General features: G+C 41.1%; 1 protein-coding gene across 2 annotated transcripts in view; it reads left to right on the forward strand.

Annotated features, from left to right (window-relative positions):
- The window catches only part of LOC131676905 (scavenger receptor class B member 1-like), a 38285-nt gene extending 25189 nt beyond the window's left edge, over positions 1-13096 (forward strand). For both annotated transcript variants that reach the window (XM_058956303.1, XM_058956302.1), the window contains exons 3-9: positions 4325-4416; positions 4492-4998; positions 5197-5462; positions 5528-5808; positions 5880-5998; positions 6068-6190; positions 11556-13096. In XM_058956303.1, the coding sequence (XP_058812286.1) occupies positions 4325-4416; positions 4492-4998; positions 5197-5462; positions 5528-5808; positions 5880-5998; positions 6068-6190; positions 11556-11849 (1682 nt within the window). In that variant the 3' untranslated portion in view covers positions 11850-13096. The remainder of the gene's footprint in view (positions 1-4324; positions 4417-4491; positions 4999-5196; positions 5463-5527; positions 5809-5879; positions 5999-6067; positions 6191-11555) is intronic.
- Positions 13097-15001: the final 1905 nt, after the last annotated feature.

The raw sequence follows: 15001 nt of genomic DNA on the forward strand, positions 1-15001 counted from the left end.
GACACAGAAAACCTCAACCGGCTAAATATTGCAATTAGAGACTTAGTGCAGGACTTAACCTAGTTTGTGTTATTGCGGACCTGTTCTCGGCACCAAGGAGTTTTCAATTCACATGTTACGGCATGGAGTTTATTTTTTGTAAATTATACCAATCGTCCATAATACCTTACGTAGGTACGTTAAAGGGTGCCTCCCATATCAAATTGCATCACGGAAAAAACGCTGTAGAAAATTACCAAGTTGAGTACCATAATTGTACGCTCACACCTTACGCTTAACTCCACTCATTAGGTTCTGTACAACAGCTGACTGCAGCTTGTTCTGTACAGAAACCAATCTTTTCTTCCTGTCTTTCACAGATTTGACCTCCTTGGGATACTTCCGTAGTGCCTGTTTCATGATTGCCCAGTATTTTTCGATGGGTCTTAGTTCCGGTGCGTTGGAGGGGTCGATATCCTTGGGTACGAAGGTAACCCCGTTGGCTTCGTGCCACTCCAGAACATTTGAATAGTAATATCTAGAAGCTAGATTCGGTCAGAAGTTCGTAGGGCCCTTGCGTTGCTTCAACACAGGAAGCAGACGCTTCTGTAAATACTCCTTGAGGTAGATCTTCCCGTTTTTGCAGTCCCGGTAGTCACGAACGGCGCACTCCGTTTACCACATGAGCAGATCGCTTGCCAACTCATATTCACTGCCACACTTCATGCTTCCTTACTTCCCCCGGAACATCAAACTTGTGCTGGGCGATGAAGAACAGCCGCTGAAAGTCCGCTTTGACGTAGGTCATCAACATCCATGATGAGACAATGAGGTTCGCGATTTAAAGCCTTCTGCACTTTGTAAGTAGGCAGTCTCTCCCGGTGCTGGGCTCTCTGAACGAAATACTTGGACAGATTCAACTTTTTGGCTAAATCCCTGACCGAAGCATTGAGATTCCGCTTAAACGCTTTTATTAAACTCTTGTGATCCTGATCAGTAATAGAACATCCATTCAGACTGCATTTTTTCTTTCGTTCGATGCTTAGAATTTCGTAGTAACGTTTAATCACACGACACACTGTTGACTGCACGAGTTGTTTTCCCATGTCCCAATGAGAGAGCTGAGGATTTTCCAGGTGCTTACGCAAAATTAATTTGCGACGTTGCTTTGCGGGTGACACCATTTTTACAATTTTCGAAATACAATGAGTGATGAAAATACAGTGTAAACAATACACTCTAAAGTACTTCTAACCAAGTTTTGAAGAACAAATACCTAATGGATTATTTTCTACAGCGTTTTTTCCGTCAATTGATGTGGGCCACCCTTTATGCTTAACGAATATATACATATAAAAAATACACAAATATAAAGCTTTTCGTGTTCACGCTATTAATCTACAGATGTCGCAACAGGTGTGTTTTGCAGCAAAATGCCAATACGACGTAGTTTTTGTTTACGTCAAATATCACTTGTTCTAAAAGTGCAGAGCTTTCATCCCGCCGCGATAGAATGCGGGAAATACGCTACTCGCCTGCAGATGGCGAACTAAGCACGATGTATGTGAAATGTTAGTGGGGATTTTGGCATAAGGGTCAACAGCAAAAAAGAAACTTTTCACTACCGAATACTGAGAAACATTTTTCCGATTTTTGTCACCGCACAACCGAAAATCACAAAGGCGCCGGTTAGTTCAGATTTAGTTCTTGGCTATCACTAGTTTGAGGAGCAAGTTACATTCCGCCGAAAAACACCGAATTTGCGTCGAGTATCAACTCAAAACCACGAGCACAAAAAAACAAACTGAATCACAACAGTGTTGCCACTCTACCTCGAAAGAAGAACAGAGTTACACGAATATTATTTTATATGCACTGAAATAAGAACGATTAGAATAACGAAAAACATGATTTTATGAATAGTTTTGAAAGCGACGCTCTAATTGATTGTCATCGTTTGTAGTATGTCGTTGAATTAAGTTTTTGCGCAGATTCAGGTCTGAGCTCTTTTTAACCAAATTCTTTTAATGCTCAGTATATTAAAAATGCCGTTTCACTCTTCAAGCTGCCAATACTGCTTCGCGCCATTCAACGACCAATCTTGAACTCTCGAGACAAAGTCAGAAGCCACACTTTGCGGCAGCAATAGCTCAATTACCCGCAGAACCGCGGACAATCGTTCGAAGCTGCTGCTGCTGCTGCTATCCATCTCATTACAAAACTACAGGTCGACCCTCCGCGAGTCGTATCTGGATCACCTACAAAACGACAACCGGCAAGCAGTGAAACTGTACCGCGCGGGTCGTATACATTCGCTCCTCCGCATTCTCCGGCCCGGTACATTCTAAGGCACAGGAAAACTTTTTGCGAAGGATAACCACCCCGCGAAGCGATCGGTTCAAATGCTGAAGCGGGTGGAAAACCCGCTCGCCATCGTCGTCAGGGGTGAATCACCAATTAACCATAATTAAACAGCATACGGATCGTCGCCAGTCGTACGGCGGGTCTTCGATTATTATCTGTGTTCAGCAAAAGATTGCACTTCATCAGAACAAAAAAAAACATAACCGAAGCATATTCATAAACCCAAGCAATTTACTACTCGAAGGAAGTTTGTAATTGCTGTTAGATCTAATGGGTTGTTGACCTTCGAACTGCGTAGTCGCGACACCGCCGGCGAGAATACAGTTGTACTTTCGCATGCCGCATGATTGTCGTGTGTTCTTTCCTACAACGGTTCATCATCAAGCCACAACACGTTTCAATCCGTTGCCCCGCATACACCGGCGGTACGATAAATGTCACTCCAAAGAGGTTCGCAACTTGTACGTCGTAAGTCATCCGCGGTTGGGGTTGAGCTTGGCAGCGGCGGCGACGGCTGCTGCGTGAGTCGGATTAGATCAACAGCATGGCACAAGTTCAATGTCGAGTGCGGTTTTAGCACCTGGGCTCGCCAGTTTCGAGACAGGCCATCTGAAAATTTGCTTCCGCCATTTAGCGGATCCTCCTGCTACGGTAAACCACGCGTGACCGCTCGGAAGAAACAGTTATTTATGCGATGAGGTGGGCATCAATTTGTCACTTTTTGCTCATTTGTTTACATTCGTTGTTCGGTGCGGGGGCACGTTTTAGGGGAAGCAAATCAGTTCGGCCGGATTTCAATTTGTCCACTAATGGCTGATCGTTTGGCATTTGTCACTTGCCACAAGAGGCGTAGTCCTTGTAATGTGACAAGTGTATTGTTCGGAGACGTTTAACAGCGATTTCTTTCAAATCATTTCATTTTTTTGTGTCTCACTACCCATTACATTATGATTGACAGAAAAATTCGCCGCCTGCTGGGATTTCTCAATTCTTGCAAAAGAAGACTACCTCGTTCGGATGATTATAAACTTAATTACAGCGAACATGTGAATACTTCGTTGCATGAAATTACTCCAACCGACCTTGCACGTGTATGAAAGGGTCAGCGGACAGTATACGTGCTGTAACTGCGTGTGACCTGTCACCTGTCACCAAGATTAATATTACAATCAACGCAGTCATCTGGATGAAGCCGTCGAATTTGACAGCTTGATGACCTTGGCCGACACCTGTATCACACTACCTATGTCTCTTTCACCGCACTCTCACCTTCTTTCCCTGATTCATCAAACGAATTACCCTGCGGCGGATGCTTGCTTTGTTTACAATCTGCGCATGTACATGCCGCACCGTTCGAAGAATTTTACTCGTGAGAGTGCCGATGACGCAACATTGCATTCATAAGAGCAAGCGTGCGGCTCGTGCTGTGCTTCCTTCCTGATGCCGATGCGGGCGATAATCGTAGATGGCGTTGATATACCGCCATATCGTGTGAACTCGTCCAGATACGATGAGAGATGTACATCGCCCATTCTACTGTCTGTAATTAACTCGTTTCTACTAATAAGCTTAATTTATTATGTTCACGCATGTCGTCTGACGATTGGAGGGAATCCCATCACTCTGTTGAAGCAATAACATGCGTTGCCTCAGCATTTTGAAGGTTACGGGTGCGTACACCTTCTCCTTTCGCGTTGCTGTAGGGCCTGAAAAGGCTGGGTCAAAGGAACACTCTCGAAACAAGTTTTAAAAATGAACAAAACCGCGCATTGTTGTCGTAGGTTTAATGATCGCTAATGTGACATTGACTGTACGCGATCTTCGACACTCTGCCGGCGAGAGAGAGAGAGAGAGAAAAAAAATAAAACATGCCATATATTTGGATTCACGCGATCGCGATCGGTGACTAATAATTGCTCGGCTGCACCGGTACCGGTTTACTGATGTACCTTTTTTGTTTATTTTCTCTCTATCTTTCAAGGAATCGTCAAGTTCGGTTTTCTGGGGCTTATCTTCATCGCGCTGGGCTGTACCGTAGTGGTGATCGATCCGACCGATTTGATCGTGACGAATGTAAGTGCATACTTCCTCTATGTTTGTGGGAATTCCCATCGTGCACAGTTCGAGCTAATGATTTCCTAATTTCAGATGCTATCTATGTATGAAGGTTCCTATCTACACCGGCTGTGGAAAAAACCACCATTGGATGTGTTCATCAGTATTTATGTGTTCAACGTGACTAACGCCGACGCGTTTCTTCGTGGTGAGGAAAAAATTCGGCTAGTGGAGGTCGGACCTTACGTATACCAAGAATACTTGGAAAATCACAACTCAACATTCAACGCAAACGGAACTCTAAGCTTCACGCCCGTCCGCCATCAAATATTCGTTCCTGATCGCTCGGTCAGTGACCCTCAGAAAGATTTAATAATAGTCCCAAACATCGCCTTACTAGGAGTATCCAGTGCAGCATACCGGATGTCCGCTTGGGCCTCCCTAGCAGTAGCAGCAGCACTTAAACCTCTAGGTATGCCTCCGTTTCTGAACATTAGTGTTCACGATCTTCTCTGGGGGTATGACGATCCGTTGGTCAATGTTGCCTCGACCCTTCTGCCGGATATCATTAACTTCGAAAAAATTGGAATCCTCGATCGTGTAAGTATTTCCGCTGAAATGAATCATTGTAGCATCACTTGTCATCGTAGCATCGTACATTGAATCCGTGTTCCTCTCCGAACCTCTCGGTATATTCTCATCCGAACTCTTTCTTCTTTCTTCCTTTCTCTCGACCTCACAAAACTAACCCATAACCCATCAGTTTAACCGTATTTCCCCCTGTCCCATTCGGAATAGATGTTCGACGATGGTTACGATACGGTCACGATAAACCTGCCGGAATCGGTGCAAAACCTACGGAAAGCTAAGATCGTCGCCGATGTGGATCATGACGAAATGGATCTCGTGGAGGATGAATACTTTGCCGGGGCTGTGCTGCAGGATGATGAACAAGAAGAAGCCGATGAGATCATCCGTAACTATTCGATCGATTTGTGGAATGGTTCCCCTGGTCTGGCCCATTGGGGTTACGTAGGAAAGGATCACTGGGATGCGGAGCGGAGGTACGTTCTACCTATTGTACGAAATATGGTTTGGTGCTAAACTAATGACGTTTTTTTCTCTTCAGAAACACTCCGTGTAACACCTTGCAGGGATCGTACGACGGGACGGTGTTCCCGCGAAACATTTCCAAGACTGAGATATTCAGGGTGTACCGGAAAGCCTTCTGTCGAACGTTGCCGATCGCTTTCGAACGGCAAGGCGAACACGACGGTATCGAGGCCTACTGGTTCTCGATAAAGGAGAATGCATTCGAGAGTTCGCTGGATGATCCGTACAGTTCGTGCTACTGCCGGAATGGAAAATGTCTACCCAAAGGGTTGGGGGATTTGAGTCCCTGTTGGTACAGTGAGTATCCTTAGGGGTGGTACGCTTGCTGAAGGGGTAATTTATTTTGTTATGTGTTTTATATTTCGTAGATATACCAGTAGCCGTTTCGTTGCCTCACTTCTACAAAGGAGATCCGACGTTGGTAGAAGCAGTCGATGGTCTCAAACCGGATAAGGAGAAACATGACGCAATTATTATTATGCAGCCAGTGAGTTTCGGGATTATTTTGATGAGATTGATTACGATTGTTAAAACTTTTGTTTTTTTTTGTTACCAGCAACTTGGAATTCCTATGAAAGCAAGCATTCGGGTGCAAATCAACTTGCTGACTAACGTCAGCTTTAACGCAGATCTACGATCTTTCCACAACCGAGTAATTCCTCTCATTTGGGCCGAAATGGTAAGTTTCGTTCACTTTTTAACCTTATCAGCCAAAGTTATAAACAATTTTATGTTTGCCAAATATTGATATTAAATAATATATCAATTTGTTGTCAGCTTAACAAATAATTTTAGTAACGACATATAATTAGCAAGGGACTGGAAGGTGAAGTATTTTTCAAATATTAAGAGCCATAGTACTCAAGGGAGAGCAAGGATTTGAAGTAAGAAAGTTTAGAAAAGCGTGGAGTAGGGTCAATGAACAAGCTTAGAGTTTCCCGGTTACTTAGTTTTTTGTCTTCTGCAGCCCAGTAGTCAGGATCTTTTGGCATTAAATGCGAATCACCTAAGTCTGCGGCATGTCCGGACAAGCGTAAACTTTCTTACTTCAAATCCTTGCTCTCCCTTGAGTACTATGGCTCTTAATATTTGAAAAATACTTCACCTTCCAGTCCCTTGCTAATTATATATCGTTACAATATAAAAAAAAAGGAAAAAGATTGACTCACTATAAGTCGTTAATAAAAAAAGGAAAAAATAATTTTAGTTTTTTGACTGCAGAATCTAAAGATCGAAATCGAATTATTTCGAAACTAAAATCAATCTACTGGAAAACCTCGACTGCTACAGAACATTGAATGAAAATATTTAACACCACTTTTCTGGCGGTTTAAAGAGTTTGTTTACATGGACCTAAAAAAATTTAGATTCTACCCAGTACAAGGAAATTAGTTCGAATTAAATTTAATTTCCTCACCATGTAAACAGGCTCGTTAAATTGTCATGTTTACACTACTTGGGGGGTTGTTTACCTCCAGCTAGCATATGCAAAACTGTCAGTTTTCTCTGAACTAATTGAAACATTTGAATTAGGCAATCCATGAGACGTTTCTGATCAGCTGATTATTTCTTGTTTACCTCTTCTGACGTTACTCCGACGGGCGCGACGTCCGATAATATCGTTGATTCGATCCAACATCCAACGAATCGGACTAACGAAAGATGTTGTCGGACGAGTTTTTCTGTTCGCAGGAGTAGACTTGTTGACAGAATCCACCGCTGAATTGTCAAACAAACGTCTAATGTATTGCCTAATTAGACAACAACATATTTCTGCTGGTCATTCCTGAGTTGGAAACACCGTGCCGCACGGTATCAACAATGCGCATTCGCAATCTAAAGATAGTGGTTTTTGGTGTTTATTGCGATTTGATTTTCGACGAATACATGAGTGAAGTGTCGTTTATACGTTGAATGTTTTGTGAGATTCGGAAAAGAAACAGCTAAATTAAGTGATTTTTAGTTTTACCCACGCGGTATTAGGGCAAAACCAACACTACTTTTACAGTAAACGGCAAGTTACGGCGGGTAGCCTAGAACAAAGTTTCATTAGCCTACCGATCGCCAGCATCTGGTTTAACCCGCCTAGCCGCCTCTTCGTTCACTGGGAAAATACAGCCATCACTGCAGAGATGCCAGATTTGAAGATTTGTCTTCATTTTGAAGACATTTGAAATATTGTAGACGTGTTTTTCATTTTGAAGACAAGTTTATTCGGATGTCTGACTGATTTCTGGATGATTTTTGGCTGAAAATCAATAACCGATTAAGAAACCTGGCCGTTGAAGACAAATCTAGCCAAACGTCAAATGGTCATAAGTGAAAATGACAGTTTCTCTTTGTTTACGTTCTCTTTCGCTAATAACTCATTCGTTTATACGTTTGTTCATTAACTCTTAGCATAATATGCTAGTCGAAATCAGCGTTTTTCGGTATATCCTGAAACAATATTGAAAAGTTTTATGCTGACGCTGTAATAATCGAAAGAGAAAGTAAACAAAGGCTCTCATTTACACTTAGGATTATTTGACATGTTTGTCGAGAAATGAAGACATTTTTTTATAATTTTTATTATTTTTTGTGTTACCTACTGGGCCGACCGCCCGCCCCGTAGAAAAATTAGGCTGTGCACACTGACAAAAACGACATAAATTGACTTTCACTGTGAGCCATGTTTATAAACATTGCTTCACAGCGTAATGGCAATGTTGGTAAACACGGCTCACAGTAAACTTCATTTTATGTCGACTTATCAGTCGAGTTCGTCAGCGCGCACATCCTAATCGACAGCTGATGAATTAGGCTGCGCACGCAGATGAAGTCGACATAAAGAATGACTTTTACTGTGAGCCGTGTTTACCAACACTGCCATTAAACTGTGAAGCAATGTTTGTAAACACGGCTCACAGTAAAAGTCAATTTATGCTCGAAAACATTTTTACGATCACGATTACATTATTTCGAAACCCTCAACTTTGGATGTTTAGTATCTTTTAAGAATATTACAACGTAATGCCGCACCTCATTTAAAAAATAATTTTAGGCCAATCCTCCTAGAATCAATTATAAAAAACCTGTTTTAATCCACCTAGCGGTGCAATTGTGCCTTTCTCATTTCTCTAAACTATGGCACGGAGGCTTTTTATGTTCAACATAATTGTGGAAATGTCCATTACATTCTTAGTACACTTTGCACTTATACACAATGGCATGCCAGCCACGAACTTGATGAGCTACGTGTCGACGGTGAAACACTTGAAACAAAAAAATATCATACTCCATTAGCCTAATCAGCATTAGATCAATGTTATCTGCTTGCTAACTCATTTTGTCATGCAGGGCTGGGTATGTGAAGAGGGCGAAAGTCCCATGAACGAACGACTCCCCAGCTTAAATTATTATGCTTTGTGATACAGTGGTGGTTTAAAGATGACGGGGTTGAAAGGGAGGGGTATGAGGGCTGGATGGGGTGGTGGTCTGAGGGGTGATTTAAGGAGATTTTTAAAGGAGGGGCGCGAACAGTAGAGGGGGGGGGGTGTAACCCCTCTCCGTAAACCATCAACTACGCCTCTGTTAAAATCCAGAAACCCTAAACGAGTCGAAAAAAAAATTTGGCCGGGATTAGGTTGACGTTTTTCAGAGTGATTGCATAACCTTTCTATATGAGAAAGGCAAAAATGTGCCAAAATCCAAAAAAGTGAATCGTAGTCAAATTTTTTTTTCGAGTTTGCATCAAATCTCGACGTTTCATGCACCTTGAACACATTTAGCATCAAAAATAAAAATTCTATTTTTAATTTTTCCTATAGTTTATATGAGAAATTTCTGTGTGGCCGTACTCTGAAACCCGTAATTCCGGAACCAGAATTCCGATCGATCCAAAATTCAATAGCAGCCGATGGGAAGGTTGCACCTTTCATTTGAGACTAAGTTTGGGCAAATCGGTCCAGCCATCTCTGAGAAAAATGAGTGACATTATTTGACACATACGCACATACATACACACACACACACACATACACACACACATACACACACATACACACACACATACATACATACACACACACATACAGACTTTTTCCGATCTCGACGAACTGAGTCGAATGGGATATGACACCCGGCCCTCCGGGCCGGGATTAGGTTGACGTTTTTCAGAGTGATTGCATAACCTTTCTATATGAGAAAGGCAAAAATGTGCCAAAATCCAAAAAAGTGAATCGTAGTCAAATTTTTTTTTCGAGTTTGCATCAAATCTCGACGTTTCATGCACCTTGAACACATTTAGCATCAAAAATAAAAATTCTATTTTTAATTTTTCCTATAGTTTATATGAGAAATTTCTGTGTGGCCGTACTCTGAAACCCGTAATTCCGGAACCAGAATTCCGATCGATCCAAAATTCAATAGCAGCCGATGGGAAGGTTGCACCTTTCATTTGAGACTAAGTTTGGGCAAATCGGTCCAGCCATCTCTGAGAAAAATGAGTGACATTATTTGACACATACGCACATACATACACACACACACACACATACACACACACATACACACACACACATACACACACACATACATACATACACACACACATACAGACTTTTTCCGATCTCGACGAACTGAGTCGAATGGGATATGACACCCGGCCCTCCGGGCCGGGATTAGGTTGACGTTTTTCAGAGTGATTGCATAACCTTTCTATATGAGAAAGGCAAAAATGTGCCAAAATCCAAAAAAGTGAATCGTAGTCAAATTTTTTTTTTCGAGTTTGCATCAAATCTCGACGTTTCATGCACCTTGAACACATTTAGCATCAAAAATAAAAATTCTATTTTTAATTTTTCCTATAGTTTATATGAGAAATTTCTGTGTGGCCGTACTCTGAAACCCGTAATTCTGGAACCAGAATTCCGATCGATCCAAAATTCAATAGCAGCCGATGGGAAGGTTGCACCTTTCATTTGAGACTAAGTTTGGGCAAATCGGTCCAGCCATCTCTGAGAAAAATGAGTGACATTATTTGACACATACGCACATACATACACACACACACACATACACACACACATACACACACACACATACATACACACACACATACAGACTTTTTCCGATCTCGACGAACTGAGTCGAATGGGATATGACACCCGGCCCTCCGGGCCGGGATTAGGTTGACGTTTTTCAGAGTGATTGCATAACCTTTCTATATGAGAAAGGCAAAAATTCTCCAAACCAATTTAGTTCGATATTTAATGTCTTCAGCAAAGTTTTCAAAATTACTATTTCAAACGACTTTATCGAATAAAGCGGGCATAGCCTAGTCGGTCAGTCGATTGTTTTGTACGCAGCTCGCCTGGGTTCGATTTCCAACTCCCGTACGTCAGGTTAGAATATTTTCTAATCTCAAATGAGAGCCGAAAGGCCCTAAGGTTAAAGCTTCTATAATCAAAATGAACAAAAAACTTTGTTGAGAACATTCCAGAACTAGTTTTGTTGAAGACATGAATACTCCGAAATATATTAGACTGCATGTGAAAGAAGTTATTTTAATATAACTGTAACTGATAAATCTCATCTGCTGTGTATAAACTATATAATTCACATTCTATTCAAGGTAGTCTCTGAAACTTACGATAAAAAAAAATATTGAAATGAACTGGCTTTAAGAAAATTTCTTAAATATCGTTCTATATCTCGAAATATTGCATTCATGTAGCCTTAAAATTTCAAGAGAGCTGTTTAAAATGCATTGATAATATAAATTCGTAAATATAATGAAAATGATCATGCAATGCACGAGTTCATTCGTCGTTTTCTGCAACGAAGTATTTTCGTGCATTGTAAATAGGTTTCGTTCATTTCATGAATAAGAATGCACGCTTGGTCAACGAAAACTTTAGTAACTTTTACATATTTAGTGTACAAATTACATTCATTGTTCGAAAATTGCATTTACCTAATGTCTATTCAGCCCTTCGAGCCTCAGCCTAATTTTCATTTATTTTCCTTCTCCTTTTATACCTAACCACCCACCAACCCAAAAGGCTGTTGAGAAACTTACACCGGACATCGTGTTGCTGCTGCACCTGCTGTTCGACATTGCACCGTACCTGCAGAGCGGGTGCGTGTATCTGCTGTGGCTGCTCGGTGTTTCACTACTCGCCACCACGGCGCTGATGTTGCTCTGTTCGCGTCATGCAACACTCGAGTACGACCCGCGCAAGTCGATCCGATACTCCACGGTCAACATGATACCGTATCCGTTGCGGAAGGAGCTGGAGAAGTACGGCGAGGGTGAGATTCGGCGGGAGGCGCTGCTGATAGAGAACGAGGCGTAGTGCGGTAGAATCTGTTGTGGGCGAAGAAGAAGAAGAAGGAATGCAATTTTGCCCGGTTGCTGCCCGGCAGCGAACGGGTGGGATCTTGGAGAATTATTCTTATAGAATAACTTAGTCATTGTGATAGTTAAGACTTAGCTGTATGGCTATAGCGCTGCGAATTGTTGAAATTTGGTTGTGACAGCAAGCGGTTCCATCCTTCCACTAAAATTTATGTATTTATTTCTATTAATTTACTGAAGAGTTACGATCATTAAAATAGTTTAAACTGTGATTCCTATTAATATAACGATAAGCTATGAATCTATTTTTATGTGCGTTTCTAGCAGTACCTAACAAACGGTTTCAGCGAGTGGAATTCTTTCGATACTTAAGGATACAAGGTGTTGTAACAAACCAGCTGGTCGGGTATAATATAGAAACATTTCTAAATGTTCTGGTTCCATGACAGTTAGAATGATTAATCAAATAAATTGTAATTTATTGCGTCACAAGGTGCTTATAGAGAAATTCCAAATTACATATTTCAAAATTATTAAAAATTCAGGAATACCGACACACGTACCACCTGTTGCTTCCTACCACATCGGGGTCCAGTGCGGCAGGGCGTTAATTTACAGTAAATTATGGCAATTCTAACCTGGAAAAATGTTCGTGACATGGGAAAATCCACCAATGATTTATGAGTGACTAACGGAAGCATGCAAGGGTAACATCCGTTGCTGGGACATAGGTACGTGATGAAACAGCAGACTATAGCTGAACTACGTAAAGATGCCAACTGGCAGTGCAACATCGGATGTTGTAAAGAGTATTAAAGCTGTTTGTGAAAATTGAATAATTTTGAAATTTGCGAATGGCAACTGTGTCTAGCGTGTCATTAAACTTGCTGGGAAAATGTTGATTTAGATGCCGGAGAGTTATTTCTGTTTTGCCTGTGAGTTGGTCTCGTGGAAATTAGCAATATGTTGAACGGGATTACGACCAATCAGATTCCATGTACGTGAGTATTTTCTATTCAATACAGGTAGTCTAATCAATCGATGGGTTCGCATTTTGTTGTTGCTAATAATTTGTGTTTAGTGTGCATGCGGCGGTGGCAAATCGTGTTTGATATGAAATAATTGGTCGGTATGTGTGATGGCTATCTTTCATTTGGAGCAAAGGGGAGTTAATTAATGTTAGCAAATATGATAGTGATGATGCGATCATCATTTTAATTATTTAACATTAGTATCGAGGTATTCATTTGCTTTCGGTATGGACTCATTTCATCCAACTTTATTGCCCTGAACAATTCATATTTTTTTGGTTTAATAAAATAATAGTATCAAATAGTTTTTAGTTTTAGCAAGCACATGACTACTGAAATTTTTTGATCGCGGTAAACGCAAAATGACAATTTGAGAGCAATTTGTGTGTCTAGAAATGGCCATCAACTAAGGTTGCCATCCCTTCGGGTTTGACCCGGAGACTGCGGTTTTCGGGAGCAATCTCCGGGCTTCCGGGTTTTACATCAATTTCTCCGGGTTTGGTGGGAAGAAGCATAATTTAATTTTTTTTGTTGGAATTAACTGATTATTTACAAAATATTTAAAAAGTCCAGGTTAACCATTACTCTGTTTCAGATTTATTTTGCCCGACTAATCCTTACAAGGTGGCGAAGATGAGTTCACCAAATATTGCTGATATCTTTCACAAAGCAGTGAAAATGAAAAACAAAGCAAGTTTACTACAAATTTAGAAAAATAATAATATTTTGCTATATGTTACAATTGAAATGTTGCATCCCACCAAGTCGCTCAAAATTGTGTAAAAAAGTTATTTTGCTGCAATTTTATCATATTGTTTCACTGTTAGTGGTGCTTATCACTAGCTGCAGCAAGGTATGGCAGATTTGTTCTAATCCATCTGACTAGGTCAACATCAAACGAATTCTTTCGGTGTTGTTGCTACTCCTGCAGCGACCCTTAACTGTCCGCTATGGAGATATGTTTTGCCCTTTTGTTGCGACCTCTGGCGATGAATAACCGACACCACATAGTGCTTTCCATGTGATGCCGAATTCCTGCGTCCTTTGCTCTCCTTTTCCTGCACACTTAATTCGTCTCGGTAATTTCCCAACAGCTGTGTAGTGCGCTAATTTAGAAACTGATACCTTAGTAAAGTGAGATTAGTTTGCTGATTTTCAGTGAAATATTTCCCGAGTCTCAGCACTAAAACGTCACTTTTACTGAGACTCAGCAAAAAATAATGTTTGCTGAATCTCAGCTGTTGAGATTTCGGCAAAAGATGCAAAAAAGCTGAGATTCGGCAGAAAAAAAATTAAGTGTGTGTTAGTTGTGGAGGAGAGCAATGCTCGTTCGACTTATCAGCGAGAGTAGCTGGTGCTTTTGAATTCTTGGCACTTAGTCAGGGAAGTGAAACACTACACCGATAAAACCATTCTCAAACGTGAAAAATTTACAGCTTTACTTTAACGTAGTATTAAAAAGCGATTAAAGCGCTCTAAAATGCAATCGCTTTGATTCCAATTTCTGTCTAATTCCACTCAAAGTCCACCACTCCCCAGGTCAGTGAAAATCTCCGGGTCAAAGCCTCTCCAGAGGTGGCAACCCTACCATCAACGGTGAGAGAAAATAGACTCAATTCGTTGAATAATTGACATTATTCTAAATATTTTAGAATATTTGCCCATATTAGGATCACTCGTCTTAGATTGTGCAGTTTATAACAGTTTACCTGTAGTCTATGAATAAAACCTACTTATCGTTTGAATGCATAGCGTGCCCGGGTCTAGTGGTACAGAAGATGGGTGCAGGTCTCACAAATTTTGTTATATCTCACCAAGGAGAAGGTTGATGAAACCCATTTTGTGCAGAAGAGTATAACAGAGCTGCGAACGGCAGTAGCGGACAGTTGTAGAATCTTAACGTGAAAATAGAAGTTTTCTCGATGCCGGCAAGAGTGCCGCAATATCACAAAGTTAGCAGTTATCAACGAGTCCTGCACTAAGGCTTTTGTAGTTCCTGGAAGCGTTGGAAGCTCCTTATTTTATTTCAAATTTCTTAGAATAAGAGCTGTTTGTTTTGGCTTTGGCAAGAGAGCGTATAGGTTTTCGGAGATGAATGGAACAGCCCTTGTAAGCTTTT

Source organism: Topomyia yanbarensis, chromosome 1, assembly GCF_030247195.1.
Source record: "Topomyia yanbarensis strain Yona2022 chromosome 1, ASM3024719v1, whole genome shotgun sequence".
Taxonomy (NCBI): Eukaryota; Metazoa; Arthropoda; class Insecta; order Diptera; family Culicidae; genus Topomyia; species Topomyia yanbarensis.